Genomic DNA, 14,654 nt, shown 5'->3' on the forward strand with positions numbered 1-14,654 from the left:
ATGAATTATATTTCAAGACTTGTTGATTTTTTTTTCCAGCTTGTAGATCCCGTATATACCACATATATAGGATAAGGATAGAAACTTTAAAACGATTTCTTTTCATTCCAGTATTTCTTAATTCAATTATTGATGCTAAATAGTTTGTTCAAAACTTTTTTCCAAAACTTCGTGTTAAGGTAAACAACTCTATAAATATTTTGTTTTGATGTCAAGTTTGAAAATTTCACCAAGAGACTTACTTGTCGTACAACTTATTACACATCAAATTCCAGTTGTTCAAAGGATGGTTATCTTAATAAATTGGTTAGTGAAATGTTCATATTTTATTTTCTAAAACCAATCTGTAATTATGTCTCCACTATAACATCAAGTAAGTACGTGTAAAGAGTGTTCCTTAAATGAGGAATCTTAAATAAATTGTAAAGTTAGTATTACAAGAAAATATTTCAATTTGATTTGAAAATTGCCGTCAAACTGTTATTAGCGTAATCATCTTAGTTGGCCCCAGATCTTTTAACTTTAATCATTAATAATTGTATCAGAGTTTATTCGAATAATATGAAATCAAACTACTTAAATATCAAAGTCAAATATCAAAATTCTTATTATGTTTGAGATCAAAATTTTAGTACAACTACGGTCCATAATGAAGGGCTTGTCTAGAAAGGAGATTCTAGGTGGGAAACCTTCTATTCGAACAATGGTCTCTGACACACGGAATGCTATCCATGTTGTCACTGATGGTGTACTTGTATGACTAACTATTTCTAAAAGCGTCTAATTGTTATGTAAGTTCAAAGAACCAGACTAGAGATGAATCTCTAGATAGATAACTTTCTATTCTAATTTCTAGCATAAAGAAAGGTCTCCGATACATATAATACTACATATGATGATGGTACTACATGGCATATTTGCATTTATTCTAAAAGCATCTAAATTGTAACATAAGTTCAAGAAACCTGACTAGAGAGGAATTACTGGGTAGGTACCTTTATAATTTAACATATAGACTTGTTTACTGACATATATAATATCAGTATAAGTTGTAATCACATGGCTGCTAACTAACTATTCCTAAGAGCTCCCAATTGTGATGTAAGATTTCAAAAATGTACTTACCCAAAATAAGCTGAGGCCGACGTTATTCCTAGAAGTAATACAATCAATGTACAGAAATGAAACGTTGGTATTCGCATGGTTCCTTAAAGCTTTGCCTAGCCACGTACATGACGCTTGGTCACTGTAGGCATGCCTTCATACACAGGAATATTAATCCACGGAACACATCGAGAAAAAAAATCCAGGATGACAATATCCAAGAGAATTTCAAAGGCACATGTTGCGAATTTTCTAACTTCCACGACTCATGGTCCATCCCTCTGGTTCCGCAGCCATCTCAAGTATTATGTGATTCAGACGAGAATAATAACTGAAAATTCTACAAAGATTAAATCATGGAAAATTACAGAGAAAATATGTATTACTGGTGTTTGGTAGGTATCCGTACTACTTCTGTCACAGGCGGTAGGTATCTGTATGAGACATGTGGTGTTATATATGTGTACTGGCGCAGCTTAGTGTCGGAACCAACTTTCCCCACTATCCTTCTATATACCAGAATATATGTACAGATGAATCAAATTTGATTGAATCAGATACGAGGTTACATTTTCAGAACAGATGGTTCCCGTAACGGTGACATTGGGGAGCTTGGGTAGCGACGCCGGCTGTATCGAAGCGTAGCTCGTCCTACAGTGAAGCTACACAGGCAAGGCAGGTAGTATACACTGCACAGGTCTGACCGCTATAGGTCAACTCTCGCGAGAAACAGATAAAGCGACTGTCCTCTAGATCTACGGGGAGGGTGTGGCGACAGCACCGGACACGGGCCTAGTATTGGTAGCATTGGATCTAGGTTAACTCCTTATATATATTGTGTATTTTATTGAGTGTCGGAATATATGTAGTATGTATTATAAACCATTACATACTGTAGGTCTAGTACTGCCTTAAGGTTTGTCGGTAATTATAGAAACGGTTTACTCTGATAGTCACGATATAGGATTAGGTGTTCCATGATAAACCATCTGTATCATATCCCACGAAGGTATATCAAAGCAGTATCACCATAGTAATACCATATAATAAAATGATATATAATGCAATAGTCATAATTGTAATATATAAAACATAGTCATAATTGTCATATATGATACAATAGCCGTAAGTGTAATATATAATCCAAAAGAAGTTATTGTAATATGAAATAAAATAAACGTTATTGTAATAAAAAATAATACAATAGTCGTAATTGTAATATCTAATACAATAGTCATAATTGTCATATATGATACAATAGCCGTAAGTAATATATAATCCAAAAGAAGTTCTTGTAATATGAAATAAAATAAACGTTATTGTAATAAATAATACAATAGTCGTAATTGTAATATATAATACAATAGTCGTAATTGTAATATATAATACAAAAGTCGTAATTGTAATATATAATCCGAAAGAAGTTATTGTAATATGAAATAAAATAAACGTTATTATAATAAATAATACAATAGTCGTAATTGTAATATGTGATACAATAGTCATAATTGTCATATATGATACAATAGCCGTAAGTGTAATATATAATCCAAAAGAAGTTATTGTAATATGAAATAAAATAAACGTTATTGTAATAAAAAATAATACAATAGTCGTAATTGTAATATCTAATACAATAGTCATAATTGTCATATATGATACAATAGCCGTAATTGTAATATATAATCCAAAAGTCGTAATTGCAATATGTGATACAATAGTCGTAATCGTAATATAAAATACAAAAGTCGTAATTGTAATATCTAATACAATAGTCGTAATTGTAATATCTAATACAATAGTCGTAATTGCAATATGTGATACAATAGTCGTAATCGTAATATAAAATACAAAAGTCGTAATTGTTATATCTAATACAATAGTCGTAATTGTAATATCTAATACAATAGTCGTAATTGCAATATGTGATACAATAGCCGTAAAGGTAAGATGTGATACAATAGTCGTAATTGTAATATGTAATAAAATAGTCATAATTGTAATATGTAATAAAATAGTCGTTATTGTATCATAAAATACAAAAGTCGTAATTGTAATATGCAATACGATAGGCGTAATTGTATTATGTAATACAAAAGTCGTAATTTTAATAAATATTACAATAGCCGTAATTTTATTATGTAATACAATAGTCGTAATTTTAATAAATATTACAATAGTCGTAATTGTAATATACAATGTTACATATCTAATACAATAGTCGTAATTTTAATATGTAATAAAAAAAAGTCGCATTAATATTATAATATAGAATAAATAGTCGGATTTGTAATATTTTATAGCATGCTGTAATATATAATAGATAGTCCCACGAGGGTATAACAGAGTAGTATCATCTTAATGTAATATCAAACTATAACTTTTTTATAATGATATATAATACAATAGTAGTGTTAGTATTATCAAATATGGTAAAATAGTCTTAAGAGTCCTACATAATGAAAGAGTCGTATTTGTATTATACTACATACTTAAATAGTCTTATTTGCAATATGTTATAGCATATTTGTCTGTAATATATAAATGTATTGTGATCTATGATAAAATACAAATGTAGTCTTATTTGTTATACTAAGTTTATAATAAAATAGTATAATAAAATAGTATTATTTGTATAACTATATTTGATAGAATATACGTAATTGTGCAGAAATTCTTAGTAATATTTACATAATTAAATATAGATATCAATACAACATGTTGACTATCGTATACACCATCCTGATATGTTCTTAAGTTAACATCAATAAAATTAATATTACAAATCATGACAACATAGTATATTTTATATGATATTACTGCGTAAACAAGATATTTTACACATATTCATAATATGTATACTAATATGACATATAATATATTTTATAAGTATAATGTAAAACTTAGTAAGTGTACCAATAATCAATACACCTATATCAATTTAACACAATTATATATATATATCAAAATATCATAATATTTATGTGTGATTTTACAAACATTGATCACATTTGACAACAAACATTTTTACTGATAAAATTATACATCGAATTATCACCATCAAAATTTAATTATATGAAATAATACCAATATAGTTACAACAAACGCGGGTATTTTCGTGTGTGCTGAATTTCGCGATTTGTAGGTACAGCGGTGATTTTGCAACGGAATTTTGCAACGGAAGTTAGCTCTCAATTTTAGCAATACCATTCATGCATTAATATAATAGTATCCGTAGGTAAATTTTAGCGATAAAATACCTATGTGTAATGACTATCAATTTTCACCTCACGTAAATGTCGATTCCAGTAAACGACATAAATAAAAATATGAAACAGTCACAGCAATATCAAAGTTTAAGACTTATTAAGATATATCGCTATATATACATTTGTTTGCCACTACTACTATATTTGGGTATATATGATACCAAAAACTTGACCATTATGACATCACAAATGTTGTTATGATAACGTCAAAATCTTTGCAACCAATCAATCATCCCATAAAAGTGCATGCAAAGTATAACATCTTTATAGCCCATATATTCCACAAAAAATATAGCTTTGATAATGCCTAAATACAAAAATATCAAAAATATCAATAATAAATTATCATTAGATATTTGATTTTACATTTCATGTTATCTTCATATCTGGAACACACTAACATATATAAGCAAAACATTGCTGTAACAACTTCATTTACAGTTATAAAGCACTATGAAAAGACACAACACAGACATACCGCAGTCTTCCAAAACACACACTACGAACTATATACACGCTACCTACCGCATACATGGGAGGCAGCCCTTACATGACCATGACAGTTAAAATAAAATTGAACTAGAATTTAAATATTTCGCTAATAACTGTATGAAATATATGTCAGTCAGAGCGATTGATCGCGAATATATTGAAAACATTTTCAACCATAAATAGAATGATTTATTAAACATGATATTGCTCCTAACAAAACACTAAAACATTAAACCGTACATTTACAAAACCTACCGCGCGAATGCAGTATCAAATAATTATCTCACTTTAGCTATCAGATGGTGCGATACGCATGCGCGTGTCCTCCTTAACAACGAAATGTCCAGACGACAAGTGAACTAGCCCAGGGCGCAAAGCGTTCGTTCGCGCGTGGTGTTTCCGAGACGACACGCCCAATTGGATACGTACCTTTGACCTTAAATAGCGTCATCGATAGCCTCTCGACTGAACTGTGGAGTCGAGCGATAGCTTACACAGGAGTGAATGTTTAAGGAAAGTTTTATTTACCATGGTATTTCAATCTATACTGTTAACCACTCGATTTTCACGTATACAGTATTTCGCGTCTTCTTTATTCGCAAGAACATAAGTTCGCGAACAGTTGCTCTTACTGACAATTGTGCAGTCATGTGACATTTTATTTGCGAAATATTTAAATTCACGTTCAAGCGCTTTTACAAAATTATGTGCAAAATCTGTATCTTCCTCGCGAAAAAAGTGCTTTACAGTATACGAATTGTTTATAATTAAGTAGACTTTGAATGCATAAAGTCCAAAAACTACATCGCACGATAATTCCATTGGTAAGTTCACAACTTAATTGGCATCATCATTTCATTACATGCAGGCATCAGATCATATCACCATGACAACATAACATACAGTTATCACATCACATAATAGATGCAGGGCACTTCTAGAAATTGAGTGTCTTGGTTTAATTACTACGTTCATTTAACGTTTTATTATTTCTCTGATATACAAATGTTAATATAAAAAAAGAAGCACAACGACATTCCTCTAATACTTTCACCATTTCTTGATGGCTCCTAAGGAATATAAATGTTACTATATACAATGTATTGGCGTCTGCTGTTACCAGAATAACAACGTTTGACATGTCTAATACTCACGGCTCAGTTGATGTCACTCCTTGGGTGTTCTGCCTTGGTCCTACACCAAATGATAACGCTGAACAGTTCAAAGCGACTATTCTCCTCTATAATAGAGCAATGTTTAAGTTGTGGCTGCTGTCCCTGTAAGCACAATCGAATCCAGCTTTATGACAAATGCAGTAGTGGGTGTACATCAAACTACCGTTATATATTTATTACACATACTTATTTAGCATAACTAGATAAGCGTCTATCGCCAGGAGGACTTGTGGGAGCTTTGTTACCGGGGGTACTGGAAGCGCGACAGGAGATAACAATTTAAAAACTAAAAAATGCAAAAGAGTGTTCTGTCATGTCAAAATGTTTAAATAGAAATATTTAAATTCTGCACGTCACGGCTCAAAGGAGTTGACAGTGCGGTTTTGTACTCGCCATTGCTAAAGGGACTTAAGGGGAGGGTGAACATCCATCAGTGTCCAGGGACTCACGCCCCCGTCGTTTGTACACATGTGTTTCTGGTATATATACTATGATACCTGTCAAACACAATACCGGTCATTAATATGCCTGTGACAGCGCTGGATTACGGGTGTGAAAATTAATATCACCCCATATCTGATCATTACCAGATTGATTAAAAGATCATTAACCTAAATCAAATTGTCAGTACGTTCTTAAAACTTTAACTGGAAGAGTTCTAGTAAAATTTGAAATATCTTCAAACTAAGATGAAATAATAAATTTAATAAAAAAATTATTGGGTTTTATTAGTTTAACGTCCTTTTAACAGCCAGGGTCAGGTGGAGGAAAACCGGAGTTCCGGAGAATAACCAGCGGTCAGTTCCTGCTAACCCCGGGACAAATGGGACTCGAACTAGCAACCCAGAGGTGGAGGGCATGTGGCAATATGTCGAGGCATCTTAATACATATCTTGAATACATAATACACTTTTTGATATTTCGGAGTTAGAGCATAAAACAATCTAATTTTATTAATCCTGATATTTCAATGCAGTCTCTAGGAATTCCACATTTCTAAATTGGCACTTTAGTTTATAAAACATCATTACAACGTTGTTTCAGCCAATCAGAGGTAACATAACAACGTCAGTTTTTACGTTATGCGATAATATCGTTACTTTTTAAACCAATGTAAATCCTCGTTACTCGCATAAGAATGTAATTATTAGTTGTAATTATTAGTTGACATCTTTACGAGCAAGTATTAAGCAATTGTCTTGTTTTCTCAATCTGATTAAAACACACATCCCTATAATCACCAAGTTTAATAAAGGATTTGTATTTTCATCAGATTGTTGGCTTCTCAATATTGACTCAAGTTTTGTCTCAAGGCGTTTTAAATACACACACATGTATTTTATCAACATCGTTATGTTAAAATAATCCAGTCAAACTGGATATTAGCGTACACATAGTGTGTTGATGTACATCGCATTCTGTTGACGTAGTTATCGGACAATAATGGACTCTTGTTATATTTGATTACTAAACAGTTCGTCACAGTTTGGCTGGCCTGGTTATTCCACAAACCTATTTGTAGATATTATGAAATGTAAACAGAAAATGTGTGTCAAGAAGATGAAGTACAATGACAACATTTATCTGCGTCGCTCGTACATTATTTTGTCTGATAATCGTGGCTCAACACTGCTTACAAACAAGCGGTATTTGGGCCCTGCAGGTAGGACGTTAGAATTGTACCTGCTGCCCATATTGAATGATTGTAAAAGGCGACTAAATTTGGGATTTTATCTGTTCTCTTCGTCCTACCTAACTTTGTTCTTACTAGCGTCTTCCTTGGCACCGCCTCATTTTGTCCTTCTGTTGGGCACTTGCCCCTGTGAGGTAGGCTACGGGTTCTGTCCCCTGACCGAGACACACCATAGTCTTAAAAGTGATAGTTTGTACTCCTGCTTAGCGCTCAGCAAAGAGGGAGTGGGACGACTGGTTCATACGTTGTCAGTATAATGTGACCGGCTGGTGTGTGTTGATTGGTGTCTTCGGTAGTGATATAGCACTATAACAGGGCAATAGTTCCAACATACAAGAGGACACGACGCGAATATATCGCAGTGTCCCAAAACACGCACCGCACATGCGCATGTAATGGGCGCCCGTCCTTACATGACCCTGACTGTTAAAAGGACGTTAATTAATAAAACAAACAAAAGATTTGGCAGGCTTCCTAGGGTAATTTTAACACTAAATTATGTCAAAACGCTGAAAAGCATCATAGTGACAAAAAGAAAAGGCGAAATGTAAACAATGACGCTTTCTCATTTTTACGTGTGTACTTACGTGCATGCGAAAATTGCCCTAATTAAGATAAACTTTAGTTATTTTACATCGATTGTGAAACCAGTTATATAACTTATACAAAGCATTTTCGATGTCCCGGATGTAAGCGTGCTAAGGACACTAATTAGGCCATGGGCTAGAAGGGTCCTACATTCACCCCCACCCCAACCTCCAAATCAATATTTTTTCCACCCTCATGACCCACTGATCACAAATCAAAATGTTAACATTGCAGAAGTTGGGATGAACTCCCGGTTATGACGTCACCAAGATGACCGCAATCCCGAATTTCACTAAAAAACGTAAAAAAAATAATCATAACATTGACATTTTTTAACCGAAGTAGACAAATGAGGTATCAAAATGACCACAGTAGAACAACAAATACATATAATAATCCAATATATGTAGTGATTTTTACGCAGGAAACGAAAAAATCGGATTTGAAGCTCCAAAATGGTAATTTTTTAACAATTTTTATTTTCATATTTGGCTTTATGCAGCAAAAATGTTTCCCAACAGCAAACTATTATTTCTAATAAGTTTTTTTTACCACTTCTTAATCAGTTTAAACAACAACAACAACAAAACGAATGTTAAGTTCCGTCATCAAGATGGCCACCATCGAATTTGTCTAAAAAATGAAAAATTTTCATCACATTAACATTTTTCAACCAAAGTAAGCAAATGAGGTATCAAAATGACCATAGTAGAACAATAAATACATATCAGGACCAAATAACCTAATATATGTAGTGATTTTTACGCAGGAAACGAAAAAATCGGATTTGAAGCTCAAAATTGGTAATTTTTTAGCAAATTTTTCATACTTGGCTTGACGCAGCAAAAGTGTTTCCCAATAGCAAACTATTATTTCTAATCATTGTTTTGACCACTTTTTAATTCGTTTAAACAACATCAACAAAAAATCATTGTTAACATTGTATAAATTCCGGTTATGACGTCATCAAGATGGCCGCCATCGAATTTCATTAAAAATTGAAAAAAAAATCATCACATTAACATTTTTCAACCAAAATAGACAAATGAGGTATCAAAATGACCACAGTAGAACAATAAATACATATCAGGACCAAATAATCCGATATATGTAGTGATATTTACGCAGGAAACGAAAAAATCGGATTTGAAGCTCAAAAATGGGGATTTTTTAGCATTTTTTTCATATTTGGCTTGATGCAGCAAAAATGTTTCCCAACAGCAAACTATTATTTCTAATCAGTTTTATGACTACTTCTTAATCAGTTTAAACAACAACAACAAAAACCGAATAATTACATTGTGTAAGTCCCAGTTATGACGTCATCAAGATGGCCGCCATCGAATTTCACTAAAAATTGAAAAAAAAGTTCATAACATTGACATTTTTCAAACGAAGTAGACTAATGTGGTGTCAAAATGACCACAATAGAAGGCATACAGACCTCATATTTAGCATGAAGCATGCTGACATAAGTGCCTACCAAGTTTGTTAATATGATTGACCTTCATCTAGCACCCTTAAAATCTTCATATTACTTTTTGTGAGGTTCTAAAATGGCAAAGACCTAGAATTGGACATGTAGGACGTTACGACAAAGCGCTACCAAGTTTGTTGATATTAATGACCATGACAGGAATAACTTTCAGGTGAAAAGCCCGTCAAATTGTCCCGGTGGCAATTTCTAGTATGATTTTGTTTTCGTTTGTTTGTTTTGGTTTTTGGAGATACCGGTATGTTCTTGTAAAGTCTCTTTGGAATAGGGGGAAGTCTTGTCCATAATTTGTATCTCACTGAAGCCTGGTACAGACTGTCTCGGCCAGGGGTCAGAATCTTCCAACTTCCTACGAGGGCGAGCGCAAAATTGTAAGGCGTTGTGCATGTGAGAAAATTAGAACAGATAAAATCTTAAATTAAGTCGCTTTCTACGATTATACCAAAGGGAAATCAGGTACAATTCTAGTGCCCTTCCTTAAGGTGATTAAAGACCCGGATCCTCGTTGAACTAGACACCTTCGACGCCCAATGGGCAACCACTATCTTTTAATCTCATTACCCAATGTTTTATGTTTATGGTGTTTTAGTCCACACACAAGCCACCAATCTTATTCTCAAAGATACATGTAATACAATAGGCATATTTCTAACATAACACCTACTTCAGAATTAACCTGCTGTCATATTGGATGATTGTAAAAGGCGACTAATGTGTCTCTTGAAAGTGGGTTTTTTTCTATTTATTTACATTGAATAATTTATATTAAAAGCCATGTTGTTTATATGGTTCTTACCATTACACTAAATATTATATCAAATGTCTAACACACCCCAGACCTCCCACAGATCACCTATCTACACACGCGCGGTAACTACGACGGAGGTCAGAGGTCAACATGCCTCAATGACACCTGCTTGACTCAAGGTCACTAATAAAATACATGCCGAGTGAAGGTCACATATGCAACATATGCAATATGCACATTAAGCCTATTACAAGCTATTTTAAAAACGATCGATTCCTTCAAGTTCCGTTCTGGATTGTTGGCGTTTTAGGGGTAATGTTCTTGAATCTAGTTTCTAGTTCAATACGCAACACATGATTACGTGATGATATCACAATTCCGTATGCTCTATTTATTTCCTTGCATCTTATAGCCACCAGATAAAGTTATCATAGACAAATACTTATATTATCAGATTGTACATGTGACGCATGACGTCATTTCATATGAAAATGACGCCATTATTATTTTGACAGTTGCATGAGTCAAACATCATTTTTATAAGAAGATACTTCAACGATATACATGACAGCATTTCAATTGAACAAAACTATATCATATGTTGCTGTCTACCAGTAGATACACGACAATTTAATATAATTCAATATTGCATAGAACCAGCATTTTATTGGCTTATTAAAAAAGAAAACAAAAACAATGGAAGACTATCGTATCTGTCTATCATTCCTTTCAAGTTCACTGTATACAGAACAGCCAACTCAAAATTAGTATAAATGTCGATCGTTGCCCAATTACTTGTATTTTGCAGATTATCGTATCCATTATATATAAAACGACTTGTCTGTTTCAAAAATAGAAATGTGTACAGTTGATAAAAAATGTGTTCTCTACCGACAATATGAAAATAATCTCAACCCAAAATCAAAATCATAAACTAGGAAAATATATTAAACAGATTCGTGCGAAAAGAAATAACAGAAAATATGAAGTTTTGTATGTCAATGGTTGATAAGCTGAGCTGTAAAAATGAAAACAAAAACAGAACATCAGTTAAATCTTCCAACCATGTGAGACATGATTACACCAGCCGCGTCTTATGAAGAGTATAAAATTTACACCGCTGAGACATTAAACATTTAAAAGTACCATTAATCCAGCGACCCGTTGTCAGCCAAACAAATGAATTAAGTTAATAATGTTATCACACTACCAGATTGCTGTCCAACAATGTAATTAATGCCTTACTTAGTAGCTATGACACAAAGATGGACACACCACCGCAGAAGTCTATTCTTCTCCATTCTGACGTCCGGACACACTTGGTATATTACACTATCTATGTATGTCATGCCACACCACAGCCATGTTATATGGCCGAAGTGTAAGGGCGGACGCCAATTAAAGTGAAAAATAAATAATCTTCGGTAGAATTTGTTTTTTGAAAATTTTCTATTAAAAACTCTCATTTATCTACTGTTATTTATAATGCTTTCCTTACTAATGAAGACGCTACTGTCGTTTATCTGAATATAAGCGTTCCTCTGCATCTGTAGAAACATATTTGCGTCCCGCTTCATCTGTAAAAACGTATTTGCGTTCCGCTTCATCTGTAGAAATAGGGGTTGCAGAACGAGCAGTTTATGAATGTAGATGGTGTTTTTCATTCGGTTTACATACAATGTATTTGGCAAGATTTCCTAACCCAGAAGCACTCAGTAGCGTCAAACACTTCATATCGGAAAATTTTACAAACCTGTCACGGTTCATTGCACATTGCAACACTACACGTCTTGCTCAATAAGGAACATCCTCGCCCCGATTGCACGCGCACTGGTGCACGTGGCAGCATTCCATGTGCCTCAAACCCTATGTTATCAGACATGTACGTAAAGTAGTCCACAACTTTCCCCGTGCTTTGAGTACATGTAAATGATTGTTTAAATTCGTCATTAATGTCTAATATACAGTGATATTACTTAAAAGGTAACTGGACTGAAATAACATAAAAAAAAACAGTTACAATTCAATTTTTTTCCAACAAATTAATGTGTCAATGAGAGCTTCAATTGCTATTTAAAAAAATTACTGGTGTCCTTTCCTCTCTCCAAAACCACTTTTAGGTAGGACAGATTGTATGAAGTCTTTCTCTATATTTTCCGCTTCCGTTTGTCGCAGATTGAAAAAAAATATCTACAATTGCCAACGTGTGCAAAGAAAGCAAAATTGTTGATATTACCATGATACTCATCAAAGTCTTAACGTTGCATCGAATAAACGGTTTAATTCGTATCTAACGGCAATATGAATATATTTTGCAATGAAATGTGCCACCCGACTAAATTTATGCGTCACTTATATAAAACATCGTCTCAACGTTGTTATGTTTGTCTGTAACACAAACGTCAATAAAAGGTAACTTTTGTTCAAGCTGTGATGTAAACAAATACATACGAGTAAAGCGTTACAGAGTACAAACCTTATGTCATAGCGTTCTCCAAAACTGTTTTTGATTTTGTACTAATTCATCTATGATTTCAGACTAACAATTACAATACTATGTTGTTACTGCAAGTTTTTCTACGAGGTTGGCATTTTTCTTGCATTTATCCTTGAAACTTTTCTTAACGATCCTGTGATCCCCTATCTATAAAAAATGGCTGAAATTATTTGTTTTATATAGTGTATTCATCTTGAACAGATTTAATGATGGCCCGCTGAATTATTTGGTACCCTCAATTAGCCTCGATCTCATTTCGGTACAGACTGACATTGTGTTTTGATACATTGGCGTCATCACCCGACACAAAATGTCGTCGCCATAAATTATTTCCTGACGATTGAGATAGGACACAAACAAATTCGTGTTTATTTATTTGGTTTTATTTTGTTTTCATCATAATAACAGACTGGAAAATAAGGGCGCGTCGGGGTTGATAGAATTTCCCTACATTAGTGTCGAACTTTTGCAAGTTTTAGCTCTAGTGACCCCAAAATGTAAATAGTCGTGAACCTTTGTAGATTGTTCTGTAGCCCGATATACTCTGGCCCTGACACCAGACTTAGACATTATATCAGATAGATACCAGACATGTCTAAGTCTGATGACACCAGACTTAGACAGTATAGCAGATAGATGCCAGACATGTCTGATGTCAGGACCAGAGTATCTCGGGCTAATTGTTCTGTAGAAGTGTTGTGGGGTACAATTTGATTGATGTTGTCTTGTGTAGCAATTCAAGGTACGTTACGTCATAAATGTCTTAAAAATTACTATCTATTTTTTTTCTGTATCTCCTTTAGCAACTGCAGATTTTGTTAGGTACACTTTGTGCGATGTTTTTTTTTTTTTTTTTTTCTGAGGACTGTATCAGTTGACAGTGTGAGGGGTTTATGAGAATTCTCATTAAACGCTACTTCTCCTGATGTACTGCAGCAATATCAGACTCGTTTTACTATTTCTTGTTCCGTGTGTAGCTATATAAGTCTGAGTTGGTGTCAGATTTTGGCCGAGGCCCTAACCCACCTCGACTACGGTGTCAATTAAGTATACACACAGACACACTTGGCCGACGATATTCACCGCCATGAATCGTTTATAGTTGTACTATGTCAACTTAATCCGTCCACCTGTCAGTCATACGGAGGACCCAGCACGGCAAGGTGTCGGACCAACTCTAGATGAAACATCAAATAAACACTAGAGTCTGTAGGCGAGTCAGATATTGGGTCTGATCGCTACATGATTACATGCAGTCAATAAAGTTTTATGTGTCGCAACTGGTCAAAAATGACGTCAGAAATCGATTTGTGTCAGTAAAGTTATAACCATTACGTTTTAATTATTGAAATATAAAATGTGGACAACTTCTGGTGCTTAATGATATAAGAAAAAACTCGTCTTGTCTGTCATCATGGAAATTACGGCACATACTACTTAATTACGTAGCAGTCGTTTAGACCATGGCAACACTTCGATTGACCACAACAGAACTAGTATCTAAATATATTTTACTGTATATTATTTATATTTATTTATTATATTATATATATTTATTTTATTTATTTATATTATTTATATATTTATTTATAT

At 33.6% G+C, this 14,654-nt stretch overlaps 1 protein-coding gene across 3 annotated transcripts in view; it reads right to left on the bottom strand.

Annotated features, from left to right (window-relative positions):
* The window catches only part of LOC138310238 (protein Wnt-9a-like), a 51,169-nt gene extending 45,014 nt beyond the window's left edge, over positions 1 to 6,155 (bottom strand). Inside the window, exons 1-2 of one of the 3 annotated variants that reach the window (XM_069251359.1) lie at positions 6,020 to 6,155; positions 1,126 to 1,444 (exon numbers count right to left, since the gene is read on the bottom strand). In XM_069251359.1, the coding sequence (XP_069107460.1) occupies positions 1,126 to 1,202 (77 nt within the window). In that variant the 5' untranslated portion in view covers positions 1,203 to 1,444; positions 6,020 to 6,155. Of the gene's footprint in view, positions 1 to 1,125; positions 2,021 to 6,019 lie in introns of those variants that run through there. The other 2 variants (XM_069251358.1, XM_069251360.1) reach the window with 2 other exon arrangements.
* Between the last annotated feature and the right edge of the window lie 8,499 nt (positions 6,156 to 14,654).

Source organism: Argopecten irradians, chromosome 16, assembly GCF_041381155.1.
Source record: "Argopecten irradians isolate NY chromosome 16, Ai_NY, whole genome shotgun sequence".
Classification (NCBI taxonomy): domain Eukaryota; kingdom Metazoa; phylum Mollusca; class Bivalvia; order Pectinida; family Pectinidae; genus Argopecten; species Argopecten irradians.